Source organism: Anas platyrhynchos, chromosome 6 (genome assembly GCF_047663525.1).
Source record: "Anas platyrhynchos isolate ZD024472 breed Pekin duck chromosome 6, IASCAAS_PekinDuck_T2T, whole genome shotgun sequence".
Taxonomy (NCBI): Eukaryota; Metazoa; Chordata; class Aves; order Anseriformes; family Anatidae; genus Anas; species Anas platyrhynchos.
In genome coordinates, this window is record NC_092592.1 from 6,568,954 (window position 1) to 6,584,726 (window position 15,773).

At 47.4% G+C, this 15,773-nt stretch overlaps 2 protein-coding genes across 15 annotated transcripts in view; one reads left to right on the top strand and one right to left on the bottom strand.

The window, feature by feature from the left end:
* The window catches only part of P4HA1 (prolyl 4-hydroxylase subunit alpha 1), a 40,389-nt gene extending 27,988 nt beyond the window's left edge, over window positions 1-12,401 (top strand). For 3 of the 6 annotated variants that reach the window (XM_072040311.1, XM_038181325.2, XM_038181324.2), the window contains exons 10-15: window positions 3,613-3,712; window positions 5,006-5,059; window positions 6,842-6,907; window positions 7,452-7,520; window positions 8,240-8,336; window positions 8,852-12,401. In XM_072040311.1, coding sequence (XP_071896412.1) covers window positions 3,613-3,712; window positions 5,006-5,059; window positions 6,842-6,907; window positions 7,452-7,520; window positions 8,240-8,336; window positions 8,852-8,922 — 457 coding nt within the window. In that variant the 3' untranslated portion in view covers window positions 8,923-12,401. Of the gene's footprint in view, window positions 1-3,612; window positions 3,713-5,005; window positions 5,060-5,122; window positions 5,181-6,841; window positions 6,908-7,451; window positions 7,521-8,239; window positions 8,337-8,851 lie in introns of all 6 variants that reach the window. The other 3 variants (XM_072040313.1, XM_072040312.1, XM_072040314.1) reach the window with 1 other exon arrangement.
* OIT3 (oncoprotein induced transcript 3) overlaps window positions 9,693-15,773 on the bottom strand; it is a 46,048-nt gene continuing 39,967 nt past the window's right edge. For all 9 annotated transcript variants that reach the window (XM_072040310.1, XM_072040309.1, XM_072040308.1 and 6 more), the window contains 3 exons: window positions 15,021-15,143; window positions 12,922-13,054; window positions 9,693-12,638 (listed from right to left, as the gene is read on the bottom strand). The gene's annotated coding sequence lies outside the window, so the exon portion shown is untranslated. The remainder of the gene's footprint in view (window positions 12,639-12,921; window positions 13,055-15,020; window positions 15,144-15,773) is intronic.

Here is a 15,773-nt window from a genome sequence, read left to right on the forward strand (position 1 = left end):
CTCACTTTTGTGTTCCTGTGTGCTGATTGATTACGATGAGAAAACTCAACACCTCAAACTACAAGGGGAGAAAAATTGCCACCCCCCTCAAAAAAAAACACACAAGACCAGGCTGCTTTAGAAGGCTCCTGCTGTTAATGCTGGATCACTGAACTTCTCGTGGGGAGCCACTGGTAGAAATGTTCCCCTGTTCAGGGCTGTTTGAGCTGGTTTGGATTCCTGATGAATCATTGCTCCTGAAAACCAAAAAATGCTTGCTTTATTTTTTTAATAGCTGACTGCTTTCCCCCGTCAAACATTCTTTCCTAGCAAATGCACTTCTAAATTACAGCATTCCTCCCTGAGAGGACTACTGTTCGCTGTGCAGTACGTGGCAGGCTGTATAAAAGGGGGCACCTTGCCAGCAGGACGAGGAGCACCGTTGAGCCGTGCTGTGTGCAGTACCAGAATAAATTTGGCCACTCTGACACTGCTTCTAAAGAAGCTTTTTTTTTCCTTTCCTCCCAGCAGCCAGAGCCTGTAGCATATGTTAGAATTCCCAATTCAGAAATACTAGTCTGTGCTTTTATTCATTTTGTTATCCCTCTGCTAACATTTTTTCAGTTACTAAGTACGTTTTAGAAATTTCTTAAACAGAAACAAGTATTTTGTGTGACTGCAAAAGCAGCATTGACATTTTGGTGCCGTGGCTGAGGACGCAGCCTTTGTAATGGCTGGTACAGGTCTGACTTGTGCAGCTGGAGAAGGAGGCGAGCTTTTGGTTTGATGCGGTGCTTACTGAGGAAATATCAAAGCCTCCAGTAAGCAAAGTCACAACTTGAACTCCTGTGCTTGTGACTTTGCAAGAAATAAGCTTTTCCCTTTTTGTTAACAAGGCTTCTGCCCACAGTGGGCTTATGGGCGTCAGCTGGTGAAAAGTGCTGGAATGCTTTCCGTTGCCAGTTACCTTGTCAGCAAAGGAACCAGATTACCAGATTTATATTGAAGAGTAGAGTTTGTGTGCACTTGAGTGTGGACTAGGCATATATTAAAAGGGAAAAAAACCCTGCTGAGCACAGTTTAGGGTTTTATAAATTCTACAGCGTGTGCCACTGCTGAGGCAGGCTTTATTTTTTCTGATACACAGGAGCAGGAAAAAGTGTCTTCAGGGTGATGGCATACCTGCTGGAGAGGCCTCGAGGCAGGCTGGTGTTAGCCACAGGTCTAAGGTTGAGCCTGGCCCCAAAGGAGGGTGGTGTAGGATGGCTTGCCACAAGTGTTGGGAGCCACCAAAGCCTGTGGTACCTGGAGAGGCAGTAGGTGGAGGCCTGGTGACACTGGACACCCAGTGCAGGCTCTGCACCCTGTCAGCAGCAGGACCTGGAGCTTACAGGGTTAGCGCGTGCTGGGAGGCTGCAGGTGGAGCTGTGGGGATCTGCCGGCCTCCTCTCCGGTCCTGCTGCCTCCAGCAGAGAGCCTGGCACTCGCACTGTGCTTCCAGTTCCCCATTTCCTCCACCTCTCACAGACGTTCTTTGTACCCGCGGGCAATTAACTTACTTTATTTCTAAAACATGTACAGTGCTTTTATTTCATGAAAGGACGCAGTATTCACCCTGCGGAGGGACTCAGCATTCACTGCAACTCTAAGTAACCGATGGAGTCAGAATACTTGTTTTTGTCTTTTTTTCTTAAAGCCTGTATGGTGGACTAGGCAGAGGGAGCTAAAGCATAACTTCTGAAGGCTTGGCAGGCTTCCCTGATGGCTGTGCTGGGGCTTCTCTGCTTTATGGAGTGGGAGCTTCGCGTTGCTTGTGGGGGCTGCCTGCTCTGTGGGGTTGCGTAGCTGCTTTCTGGTCGGGACATGCTTTCCAGGAGTGGTCTCTGTGCTTGCTTCTGAAACCAAGGGCAGCTGCATTGTAACACCTTCTCATGCTAACAGTGTTCACAAATGGATGACTCTTTGTGCTTGTGCAAGTCTTCTATATAGAGTTCTTTTTTTTTTTTTTTTTTTTTTAATTCAAAAAACAGTTCCGTGCTCGTAGAGATTCTGTAACCTGTGTCAGTGTCTTGTGTCACGTGTCATGCTACTGTTCCTCCCAAGCAAAGTGGTTTGGTGGTTGTTTTTTTTTAAATACAAACGTTTAAAACAATCAAACCTTTAATTTATTACAGACATGAAAGTTCATTTGTGTATAACCGCTAGTATGTACTTGCCAGGTAGGCTCTGAGCACAGGTATTCTGTCCAACAGCCTTGTAAAAGCAGCAGGAACCACTACTGATGAGCCCCAAAGGCTAAATCAGATGCTAGAGAAAAGGCAGACCCAGCTGGTCCATCTTCCTGCAAAAAGGGGACAAGTGTAGATGCTTCCCAAGCTGCACAGAGAAGTGGTGTAGCATGCTGAGAGACAGAAAAGACCAGCTAACACAAAGATGCTTTGGCTAGAAATGGATGAGTAAAATAAGAAAAACATGCAAAAAGATGAGAGCTTTTTTTTAATTAAAAAATGGGTAGATGTAGATGAAATGGGTGGTGTAACAAAGTGTTTATCTTGTTAACAGATGAAATATGTGTGTGTTTGTGTAAGCAACTGGATGTGTTCGCAGCTGGTAAGGGGCTGGTGGGGATGCGTGGAGCTGCAGCTATACTTGTGTACTACGTGTGTGTGTGCTCGTCTGCCACGCACCCCTGCTCGTGGTACGTGGCTGCTGCTTCCCAGCCATGCAGCCTCAAGACTGAGCGACTACTTTAGAGCAGAAAATGCTACACTGGGTTTGGGTTAAGGCAGTGTTTCTTGTGGAGCCCTGCTCCTCTATCTGTTCACACCGTTAGCTGCTGACAGGTTCACCAAATATTTTAAATGCAGGTCTTCTAGCCGAAGAGTCCTAATTTACAAACCAGAGGCAGACATTTTGAAAGTGTCTTTGGAACTGCGAGGCTGACCTTTCACTTGCATATTAACAACAACAAATCTCCCTTAAAAATCACTGTGTACCTGAAACATCTGTTAAACACCGAATTTGTGATGGGCTGTTTTGGTAAAAATTGTTCAACAGGGAAAATGGTGAAGAGTTTTAGGCGTTACTTCATTGTTTTCATAATGATTTTGTACAGTACTATCGCACAGGTAAATAATGTGACATAAAGGGCAGAACACAGAGCGCTCGCCTGTAAGTGGATGCTGACATGTGGAAGAGCTGAGTTACAGGCCCACAGACTCTGTGTGTGCTAAAATAACTTACCTGTTTTTTTCCCTACTGCTGCATCAAATGTGTGCTCTGAACTAGCTGGTTGGAGTGGGTAAGAGCAAATCTGTAGCGTCCTGCTTTAGAAAAACAGCTAGAGCTGAAATCCACTGCTTGGAGCCCTTGCTTTGATTATTTTATAGTCTCGTATGGGAAGTAAGGCCCATAGTTTTAGAGCTGCCTTAAACCAGCTTTGTATGTGTTCTCTCTAGAAAGCACATTTATCACCTGCAGACCTTTGTAATGCCCTAGAAATATTTCTGACTAGCCTACTAAATTTTAGTAAGCTACGCTCCAAAAAATCTCCAATGTGAAGTAATCCCAAATGTTGCCTTTGTACCGGCTATGACTACTGCATTTTATTAATATATTGGTTATTTCACTTAGTGCATGGCTGTCTGGATACGAAAGCCCTGTGGTCTCTCGCATTAACACAAGGATACAGGACCTAACAGGCCTTGATGTCTCCACAGCAGAGGAACTACAGGTAATAACTGTTATGGGTATGGCAGTGCATGTCAGCTAGCATTTCACTTTGGCTGGCTGCGCATGCAGAACGGTGAGCACTCACTGCTGAGGGAGTCACAAAAGCTTGAAATGGGAAGAGAATGGTTGTTCAGATTTGCCATCCCTGGGCCTAGAGGGCCAACAGTGTCTGTTCTCTGTAATAGAACCCAAGTGACCTTGATTTTAAAAGTGCTTTTATTCATTTGCTCAAGGCTCTTAAATGACCAGCTAGTATGCTGCTTCACTGATGCTGAGGCAGTGGTAGTGCCTAGAAAGCAGGGCTGTGGTTCCGGGAAAACTGGTGTACTGCTCCAGCAAGCCTGCTGCTGATAAAATGCACAAGTGTCTGGCTGAAAATTGATGCTATGAATGCAAAGATGACACAAAAAAAAAAAAAAAAAAAAAAAAAAAAAGACAGTGGGTCTTTTTATAGACACAGAGGTCAAAAAGTGATTCAGATTTGAATGCTGTAAAAGCGCCATGAGCTTTTTAAAAAGCGTTTAGCTGGTGAAGTTTCTACAGAGAAAAAAAATAGTGTTCTGCTTTGGGAAGTGGGGGAAGGACGTCCTGGTGTGAAACAGAGCGAGCTGCTACAAGCAGCCATGCTCACAACAGTTTGCACCTTACAGTTAGGGTGGTGCAGAGAGGGGTGCACACACCTGAGGGAACAAGGGATGGCAGCGGTGACCAGTGCGCTGTAGGATGGGGAGGGGACTGGAGCCGGTCACAGTAACAGCGGCTGTACAGGGTGCTGGATTCCTTACCTGGCATAAACAATGTCCAGTACTGGGCTTGGATGCTCTGCAGCCAGACAGCGTGGGGCTCCTGGGAGCCTGCTGCTGCCCAGGTCTTCAGGCATTTCGAAAGCTCTCCTCTCAGGGGACAGGCAAGTTCTGTCACCTGAAGGTGATGAGAGCAGGCACCCAGAAACAGGAGCCTGTCGTGAGCCATCGACTGGCGTGGTCAGGGGAGCGTTCAGGAAGGCTGGCCTGGGGAAGGGAGGGTGCAGCTGGAGCTTTTGGGGGCTGGAGAGACCCCAAAGTGCAGTCACGTCCTGGCTCTGCACTGATGCAGAGTCTCAGAGAACTTTAGCTTATTTCTGAATAAACACAGAAGGACGTTGCTGCACAGATTTTTGCTGACAGACTTGTGCTTTCCTATGGCTTGATTTTGAAGCTTCAGCCATCAAAAGGCTGTAGCTGATGGTCACACTCTTGCCCTTTCTGGATAAAATGCAGCTTTACCAGATTTTGTGCTTCTCCTTTCACTATAGGTAGCCAACTACGGAGTAGGAGGCCAGTATGAGCCTCATTTTGATTTCGGAAGGGTAAGTCCTGTTTAAAGTCTCCACCTCTTTCTTCTTCATAAGCACTGTGTTTCTCTTTTTCAGGTGGCAAATTATGGAGTGGGAGGACAGTATGAACCCCACTTTGACTTTGCACGGGCAAGTAAAGAGATGGAGGAGAGATAGTCACCTGGCGAAGCCTGGGCCTATTGGCTGTGGCACAATATTTAATCTTTAATGTGTATTAAATTTTATAGCTCTTCAACTTCTCTAATCCATGTTAGTGGAGAAGCCCTCTAAACCACCAGCTGAACTGAGAAACATTACAGGTGTTATGGAGCAACAAGGTTTTCTGCAGAATGAAATTTAAAAAGAGCTGTTGTTACCGGAGCAAAGGGCATTTGTTGGATTCTAAAACTGGAGTAACGTTTAGAACTGTTAGCTGGCAGTAGAAAGCCCAGTTGTTTCAAACTACTGCAGGCTATACAGTCAAACTGTGTAAGTGCGTGGTGTATATCCCATGCTCCTGACACGCACAAGATGCACTAACAGCAGCTAACACGCAGCGATGCACTGAAGCTGCCGTGCCTGTGGCTGCAGGGCTGGCGTTACTGAGTAAGGCAAACGTGGCTGCAGGGGCAGCAGCTCAATGCTCCTTCCTATGAGGAAGGTTTTGGAGGCAGTGTAAGAAAACTTGCATCGCAGCTTACCATGCAGACCTGCAAGGGCGAGGGGTTTTATGCAGTTCTTCTCATTGTACAATCCTCATTTTATTTGACTTAAATTCCCAACCTATTTTTCTTCCAGCTTAAATCTCAAACTGCTGGAAATAATGGCACTGAATTCAGTTGGTTATTTATTGGGCATACTTACTCGTGATTTAACACTTTTGAGATTAACCTTGCGCTGTGAATCCAAGCCACCAACTATTAATCAGAATCTCTGCTCTGTAAGCACATGCTCAAAGGCATCACGAGTGATTAGCAGTTGCTGTTTGGCAGTGCATGGGTCAGTTTCTGAAATAATGCCCCATTGCTGAGATGTCAGCACACACAAGTGTGGTCACACGAGGTGGGCTCTGGAAGTAAGAAACAGAGGTGTGACAAAAGCTGGTCTCATAACCCTCCTGTGTGGGTTCTGGTGTTTTATTCAAGTGATGCCCCCTGAGCACGGTGCTGGGTGGGCGGCCTCACAGCCACAGTGCCTGTTCCCATGCGTTTAGGTGCACACATACCTTACTCCGGTGCAAAGCGGCAGGAACAGCTGTCACAGACACTGTGGCTAGGTGAGCGCACTGCTTAATGAATCAATTGTTAGGTTTTTGAGGGCACTGAAAACTGCAAACCAGGGTGTGCGCAGCAGCCTGCTGGCCACAGCGGCTAGCAGGGGCAGCTCCTGGGAAAGGGCCGGGGCAAGGGCAGCAGCCCTCAGGGTGTGCGGAGCTGCTGCTGCTGGACCTGGGACCCAGGAGCTGCCCTCGCTGCTGTTCCTCTCTGCCAAGGACAAGAGGCAGCAGTCACTGTAATTAAATAATTAACTTTGTGGCTGTGAAGATTTATATACTCTGGCAGTACAGTTCTTACCTATTACCAACTTTGGCTTAGGACTTGAGTTCCCTGTGCTGTAGAATTTTAAAATGCCTTGTTTATCTAAATTAATAGGTACACTCATCTTCTATTCCCCCCCTCCATTGCTGCAAATACAGGGATTTAATTAATTTTTCTGCATGAGTTTGTCTGCTGCTGGCTCTGCAGCTGTCTGTCATTGGTTCCTCTCGATAATCAAAATGAAGTGCTTATTAAACATGCTTGCTTTTATTCACAGAAAGATGAGCCAGATGCTTTTAAGGAATTGGGAACAGGCAACAGAATTGCTACTTGGTTGTTTTATGTAAGTGATATATTTCTGTCATGTGCTATTGCCAAAAATATCTATTGCTGCGTATTCTGTACAGTGGAATGATTTCATTACTTTTTTTTTTTTTTTTTTTTTTTTTTTTTTTTTTACTCAAGTGACTTGCAAATGAAGGCAGCCAGTACCTTATTGGTAACACATACGGGTATCTTCTTACCCATAAGTCATGGTTTTTACACGTGTGCTTAAGGAGGGTTTTTTCACTCAAAGGGGCAGTAGTAGCTTAAAATATTGGGCTGTCATTTTCATATCTGCATCAGTATTTATAGCGTGCTCCTTGTCAGAATATTTGAGCATGTAACATTTGGGGAAAAGGCTGGTGGTTATTGCACCTTGAACCAAGTGTGGGGGGTAGCCCTGTTTAATGCTGTTAATCAGGCATTAACAGCATGATGCTGTTAATCATGCTGTGGGAGGCAGAAATTAAGTTGTTCAATAATCTAATTTTATTTTACTAAAATGGGACATTTGGGGAATGCAGTGGCTTGCAGCTTACCTGTGCCTGTTCCCACCTTTCCAGATGAGTGATGTGTCAGCAGGGGGAGCTACTGTCTTTCCTGAAGTAGGAGCCAGTGTTTGGCCTAAAAAGGTAAGAAGGGTTTATTATCCATTATTATCCAGTGTAACCACTCCCCTCTCACCTGTGCAATAATACAGTGGATGTATACTCAAACTTTTAAAAGGAAGCTTTAAACTGACTTATATAAAAGAATTTAGAGCGCTAATCATGGGGTACTTACAAGTGCAGCTACTGGAGCAGTACTGGTGATTCCAGGGCCCGCTGATCTATTGTGTGTTAGCTCATAGTTAATGTTTTGGGCTTAACTGCTGCTAATGCACAGATTTTGCAAAGCACTAGAGGAAAACAATTCTTCAAAACAATAATACTTCAAAACAATTTTAAAAAATATGCTGGTGTGTAAGTAGATTAGTCTTGGGGCATTCACAGGGAATTCTCCCTGAAATGCTGTGTTCCCACTATGGCTTTTCCTTCAGAAGGCTCACAAATAAAGTTGGTCTTTGCTAACGAGGCTGCTGCTCATTTATAGTTATATACTGCCTCGCTTTTCTAAAACTGCTTGCAGTTGAATGAAGTTGGGTTAGGGTCTAAAAAAAAATAATTAACAGACAAGGACCTACACACAGAGTGAGTCAACGGAGACTCATTCCACAGGAAAGCAAGCGTTTGAATGTGCAAAACAACCTTCAATTTAAAAGCAGTATTTGAAATCTGAACGTACCTTTACTTTAGCGTTAAGTTGGTATCAAGTAGAGCAAAACGCTGAGGGTTTCCACTGCAATTTCCAGGGAACAGCTGTATTCTGGTACAATCTCTTCCCAAGTGGAGAAGGAGATTACAGCACACGGCATGCGGCCTGCCCAGTACTAGTTGGAAACAAATGGGGTGAGTGTCCTTTACCTTGTTCTCGCTTCTTGCGATCTGGAGCTCTGGGGTTTGGTTGGGGGTTGCTCTGGCTTGCTTTTCCTTTGGACTTTGTGACAGAATGAAAAGCAGAGAGAGCCATTAGACTCTTGTAAGGAAATCTACTTGATATCTATGTCATTATCTCTCTATCTCTCTCAACAGTGTGTTATTTTTTTATATATATATTCACACATAAAACAGTATATATACATCCCATCTTCATATTTATACATCTATAAAAAAAAAATACAATGTACTTCTGTATCTACTTGAATAATCTCTCTTAGTTTTACATCTACTGGAAGTTTTTTGTCTTGGATTTATATATTATAATATTTAATATAAGATTAATATATTAGTTATTTGTGTGTGTGTTAAAATACTTTAAGAAAATTAGGAAAATCCAGTTATTTACCAATAATAGCACAACTGTAGCTTAACTAGGAGGACGAGCCAAACAGATGCAGTGATCACGTACCTTTATGTCTTTGCAGTATCCAATAAGTGGCTCCACGAGCGAGGACAGGAATTCAGAAGGCCGTGCACTTTATCAGAGTTGGAATGATGCAGACTCATCTTTCTTCTCTTCTGTATTCAGTCTGTGTAAAATGCACACATCTCCTACAGTTTACAATTGACTAACACTCCACTACAGGTTCAGTCTCCAACTACACCAGTGTTTCATCTGTGGACAAAACAAACATACTTTTAGTTCCTTCTTAAAATACCCCCTTAAAGTTTTACAAACGGATTATATTGATTTTTAAGGCCCATGAGTGTTACAGAAAGGAAAATAAGGACAAAATACAGATCAGGGCCACAACTGACAGTGTGTTATGTGTGGTGTTGCTTCACCACACCCCTCTGGATCAGCGCGGAAAGCTGCTGGGCGTTTGCTTTAGAGTCCTCGCAACTGTCAGTCTGCTGATGGCGGGATGAACGCTACCTGGAAGAGTCAAGGGGAGGGCTCCTTTCTAAGGAAGGCTGAATTAAACCAGTTCGTATTCCTCAATTTCCAGACATCTGACTCCTTGCTTTTCTAGAGTACATGACCACTACTCCTGAAAACCGTGGGCATGGTTTGTGTTTCTCTGGGGAACAGGTATATCATAGTCTATTTTAGCCTGTTTTTCCACTTCCACAAAAGCCCAGATTTTTTTAACTGTCTTCCTTCTTGGACTCTATGGTGAATTTGGCTCTTAACCTTGAAAATGTGAGCCAGCAGTTGCGTGTGCTTAGATGAGATGCTTTAGCAGTGTAATGTCAAACACGCCTACATCAGAGCAGCCTGACAACTGAGATTACGGCCCATCTCCTCTCTATTGCTTTCCTTTATTGTTTGTCCACATAAAAAGAAACAAATGCTGCTTTTATTCTTAGTAGAGTAACTGCTTACATCTGTTCCTTGGGCAGTGGCGATGGGAATGTTTCCATCTTCATTAATCAAAGTAATTGTGCCTTAGGACACTGGAATTTCAAATTGGTTATGAGGCTTCAGGTGATGAGGTAACACACAGTTATCACAGAACACTCTCCACCCTTGTCCTCCCAGTTCTTGAGTTTTTGTGAGAAATAGTTGGCCTATTTATAATCCTAAATCTCTTTTAGATGCTTTTTTTTTTTTTTCCTGAATATTTTCACTGCCGTGGATGCTGAGCACAGCCAGCAGCAGTGCTGTACCTTTATATGCCAGAGGAGGTTCCCTCTCTCTATGGCTGGTGTTGCTCACCTGGCAGGGGCTGCCTACACTGCAGTGACGCCCCCTGTGCTGCCTCCCCCTCCTCAGCTGTGGCTGGGAAGGGGCCTCTGCAGAGGCCCTGGTGCTGCTCACTTCACTGCGTCCCTTCCCTGAGCCAGGCTGGGGCTGCCGTGGCGCACACCACCCACGCAGTCCCCAGGTCAGCAGTGCCCGCGCTGGAGGCACTCACTTTACCATCAGGTCCTTGCAGTGAGGCTTCCTTACGCTGAGATGACGTTGAAACCTCTGAGGGAGATGAGACTGTGGCTGCTGTAGCTGTTGAACTTCTGTTCCTGCAGGAGGAATAACTGCTGTCCCTGCTGACCCCAGCACAGATAAACCTAAGCAGGGTGGGGAGAGGCTGCAGGAGGTTCAATTCCCTAAGCCATTTCTCTTCAACAGCAGGAGTTTTAGCAAAATGTCTCAATATTCCGCTAGCACGAGGACAAGAATCAAAGTGAGCTGCACCAGACACTACCTAAGCAGTCTAATTTTCTGGATGATGATGGTTTTACTGATTTAGGGGGTCAAGCCTGAAGTCTTTACCAAGGAAAAAATTCCCATTTTAGTTAATTGGGTTTTCTGCCTCAATAAAATCCTGAAAATTGAGCCAAAAGGTAGAAGAAACCACCTGCTAATATGTTAGAAAATACCTCTGGAGTAGTGAGAATGCAGTTACGGTACTATAGTTTGAGAAACTGCATGCTGTCAGAAGACACTTTAAAACCTTTGCTGGAAAAATGTGTTGTTAAATTGCTACTGAGCCTGTTAGCAATGGGACCTACATAACTGTTTATCCTTAGCCCTACACCTTCTTGCCTTTTGCTTGTGTTTGTCAAAGATGTGAAACAAAACCCAGCCAGCAGTTATCAAAAAGACCAATTAGAAGCAGTTCCACCACCCTTTGTGCTGCTCGGGCAGTCAGAATTGCTGGTACCATTAGAGTAGTATCTGATACAGATTACTCGAAGAAATCAGCATATTTTTGATCACAAAGGTGTGAGAATTAAACAAACAAAAAATCCCACAGAACACACTTACTCACGTTTTCTCATTTTTTACATGGTGTCAGTACAGTCGTCTCCGTTCTTGTCCATGGTTTTCTCTTTCCCATCTTGTTGGCTTTCTTAAGCTCCAAAAAAGGTCGCCATGGCTGCAGTGAGTCCTGCCACTTCCCTGCATGTAAAAGAGAGCAATGGACAACATGGAGTCAGGAGCCTTAGTTGGGGGCATTCAGTTCCTCTCGCTGGCTCTGAGGCATCTCTAAGTGCTTCTGGATGAGCCAGCCCTGGCTAGCTAGCGAGCACAAAAAGAAATCCGGGTATTACCACCGCCAGCATGTTTGGAAAACAGCATCTGGCTTTGCTATTACAGACAGATGCTTTTCTTTCAAGTGAGCCACATTGCTTGACACACAAAAATAATTAACAACTAACAATTCTAGAATTGATGAGAGGTAAAAGAGAATTACCGAATAAAAGCTGCCAGTGACTACTTCAGGTACTGCCACATCGGAAGAAAACACGTGGGGCTCTTACATGTTGGATGGAAGAAGGCAGGGTTGAAGTGATGCGAAACCCTAATTTCATTATAGCAAGCAAAGTTTTTTTCCCCTCTCTGTTCAAGCAATACCAAAAGATGAACAACAAGCCCAAAAGAACTTGTGGAATGTCTAGGGCAGTTTGCTAACAGTTTCCTTCCTCACCTACCATGAGGTATCTCCAGCGTTGACGAGCGTTTTAAGAATGGTCTCCTAAGAGGCATCGCCTGGGGAGTAAAAAAGTTTTAGAGCATGACGTCTTAAATCTGTGAACTACTCAATGACTTGCAGTTCTTCAGGGAAGAAAAACAGTTTGTCTTTTGGCAGTGGAAAATTTCACTTGTTTTAAAAGGAAAATCCCCCAGAACTCAACTTCAGTTCTGCTGAGGCACATCAGACTGAAATGTTCCAGATTCTCAGAGGAGAAAGGACAAGCTTATTTTTTTAACCTGCAGACAATCCGTGTGTCATCTTCCTCCACCACAATAGTGTCCGTACACCTCATACCGAACGTGTGATGACACAGGTGGTGGTGTTCCTCTCTGCCTTATCCCCTCATTTCTCAAAGGGCTTTTGGATCAAGAGCGTGGCTCCTGTGTGAATCTAGTTTTGTATTAAAGGTGATCGAAAACTGTTTGGCTCACAGTGACTGACAATTGACAAACTGCCTTACTGTTACAGTTTTTGTAATAAAAATTTTAATGTAAAAAAAAATGGGCTTGAAATAAAAGCCACTGCCATTAGCAGTGAAAAATCCTCCCCATGACACTCTTGTCATATATGGCTGTTGTAAATCTGATCACACAGACCGTTAATCACCATACCTGTGTCCTGGAAACAGCTCACTTGTTTCGTCTCATAATTAAGCGGGCAGGTGCGGAAGATGCTCCTGTCACAGATTACTGTAAAACGCATTCTCGGGCCCAAACTTTGTGTCAGCTGGAAGCACACAGCGCTGCTGGACTGCACAAGAGGATGGCAGGTAGGCTGGGCTGGAGGTGTGCTGAACACAGAAATTGAAGGAAAGGTGCCGGCCTGCTCCGTGCTCTCCACTTACGGCAGGAGCTCCTGTGGGGTGTCACGGGGATGGAGCGGCACGCGCTCCTGGCTCCGTGCTCAGAACTAGCACGGCAAAGGGTCAGCTGCTAGAAGACCCTGATTTTCAGGGACGATAAATGCTTGTGTTTCCTGAGCCAAGAGGTCAAACAGGCAGGTAACTGAAGAGTTGTGGGGAAGGCAGCTCCGGCTGTCCTGTGACACGGTGTGCTAGGAGACAGAGCACTTACCGGTGGGATGCGATGTGCAGGCTGACTTCTTCCATGACCAAGACTTCTGCAGCGGTTCACACACTGCGGCTGCTCCTGTGCCTCACTCCTTCCAACCAGTGGAGCCCATACATAATTTGTGGTCATTGGGAACCTGCAAAAAAGCACAGCAAGCTCAGAAGCCTGTGGAATGACTGCGCTGCCTGTCCTGAGGCACCTGCCTGGGGCCCTGGGCCCATGGAACCAGGCAGGGGCTGTGGGTCAGTCCCGAACCCCTGACCAATGCTGGTGCTCTGTGACGACCCCTCCAGGTAAGGCCAGAGAGGGAGGAGAGGGCCTGCGAGTAGCTGCAGGGCAGGACAGGACAAAGAGAAAGGAAAGGCTGGGTGGCTGTCAGGGCCTGCGGCGAGGCCTGGAGCAGGCCACTGACCTGCGGGAGCCTCCTCTGAGCTGCCTCTTGGCGGGACTGGGCACTCAGTACCGAGCTGCATTTCTTCTGATATTCAGCATCTCGGCTGGCTCCCACATCAGGCTTTGAACCAGCCATGGATTATGCATGAAATTCAACCACAAGCTGCCCAGTCCCTCCTGAAACACCGGCAATTCATCCAGAAAGAATGCAGCCCCTCTGTCCTCCCTCAGCCCCGGCAGAACACAAAGGGAAAGGCCCTGGCAAACTCCCAAGCAGGGGGCTGCCGCAGGGCGGGTGCCTCCCCGCACGTCCCTCCTCAGCTCTGCCTCCGTTGGGTTTGGCAGCAGCAGGCTGCCAACAGTCTGAGAGTGTCATTAGGAGGCAGTGACTCACCGCGGCCGAGGGCTGCTCTATATTTAGGCATGACAGAGCCAGGAATGAATGCGTGGAGCTGGGAGCTGCTCTCCTGAGGTCAAGACAAGGTTCAGATCCTGGCTGTCAGGGTTCACCATCGTGCAAAGCTCCCCCTCTCCCACTTTCAGCGAGAATGGCTGGCAGAGGCCCACAGCCGGGCCCGAGGACCCGCAGGTACAGGCTGGTGGCTGGAAGAAGCCCCCCCTGCTGCAGCTGCCGGGCCTGGGCAGTAACTCCCTGCGGTGGCTCGGGGCAGGGGAGGTGCTGTGTGGGGTTTGTCAGCGTTACTCAATCCCACATTTTTTCCTGGTCTTTAGATCCTGAAGTTCGGGTGCAAGGAGCTGTTTGCAGCTGGGTTGCAAATGTCTGGGCAGATGGTGGGGAGAGGGCTGAAGGAAGCAGGAGGAGGAAAGAGGGCGGCTCATCCCTGGGGCAGGGCAAAGCAGCTGCCACGTTTTGGGAAAGCAGTTTCAAGACCGCTTTTTTGTTCACAAACTTTTACTTCGGGACAAGTGACAAAGCAGCAGGAAAGTTCCTGACTCCTCTTTTCCCAGGCTCTGAGCATTGCCAGCTGCTCCCCCTGCCCCGCGCAGCTTTCCTAACAAATCCTGATGGATTTTGCAAACAGCCCTGGCTCTGTGCTCTCTGCCCAGAGGTGCAGGCTGTGTCCTGTGCAGCACAGCACGCACGGCTCACGCACCAGGCGCTGTGTTCTGCACCCCCTGCAGTCCTGCCAGCATTTTTCCCTTGCCTGTCCATGTTCGGTGGCACAAGGCTCAGCCACCAGGGAGTAAGGGGTGACAAAGAAAGCCACGTTCTGGAGTTGCCACCAGGGCAACTGAAAGGCTCTGCTAAAAAGCATGGCACCAGGGGCTCTGCTCAGTGTTTCCAAGTTATTTCTGAACAGCTATTTTGCTCTTTTAACATTAATTTCTACCAGCCTGCTCCTGGGGTGGGGAGCACTGAGGCTGCAAACCAGCACGTCACGCAGGGCAGCGATGGAGCCAGCGGGGACACAACTGGCTTCCGCTCAGGGCGTGACGCTGCGTGGGGCTGTGGAACTTGCTCTTCCCTCGCCTGGGGCTTCCTGACAGCAATTCCAGCGGCACTGCACAGCCAACAGCCCGCACCACTCCCAGGGAACACCACGTGGTAGCAATGTGGGGCCCTCAGGGTCCCCGAGGGGCTCTGAGCAGGTGAGGGGGGCACCAGAACAGACCAAGGAGGCAGCAGCTGGCTCCAGCCCCACGCTATTTCACGGAAGGGGCCTGCCCAGCCCGCCCACTCCGCTCACCTCTCTGAGAAGCCGAGGCTGGGCTGCGGTCCCTGCTCCTAATCCCACACCTGGAGAACCGGATGGGGGCAACGTGCGGGGCTCTGGCATTTCAGAAGTGCCACTGCTGCCGGGCTGAGTCTCCTGCAAAACAGCAGAATGTCAGAACTCGCACTTACACGTTCCACGTACTGGAGAGACCTGCAGCCGTGCTCCCCTTGCTCTGCTCAGCGCCCCGTGCTCCAGCAGACACGACCGCTGGGGCTGCCCTCGGAGGCCACAGCGAAGGGGCAGCTGGCAGCGGCTGTTTGTGGGGGCAGCGCTGTGCTGGGACACACCTGAAAAGCTTCCCGAGTGAAGCTGGAACCCTCCTGTGCTGTTTCTCTTCCCTCCTCTTTACCAGCGGTTTGTGTTGTCTTTTGCTGTAGGTCTATTTGGCTGTTTGCTTTTAATAAGTAACTTTTTGAAACACCCACAGGCCATGCAGGCCCCACGAGCCAGGGCCTGCTGCCACCCCCTGAACCCGTTACCTGCCTCGGGTTTTGGTGCCAGCCCTTTGTGCTGCGAGGCACCTGGGCTGCAAGTTGAACTCAGCAGCAGCAGCACTACATGAAAGCAGCTGCAATAACCAGCTGCCTCACTCAGCCCTCAGGAGTCCCGCTAAAGGCAAACACGTATCTGCATCACTGATCCCATAACGGGAGGGAAACACCAAGGGGTTGCCCTCAACCCAGCGTTTCTAAACCCAAATTACTGCTAGCTGCTGCACCAGCC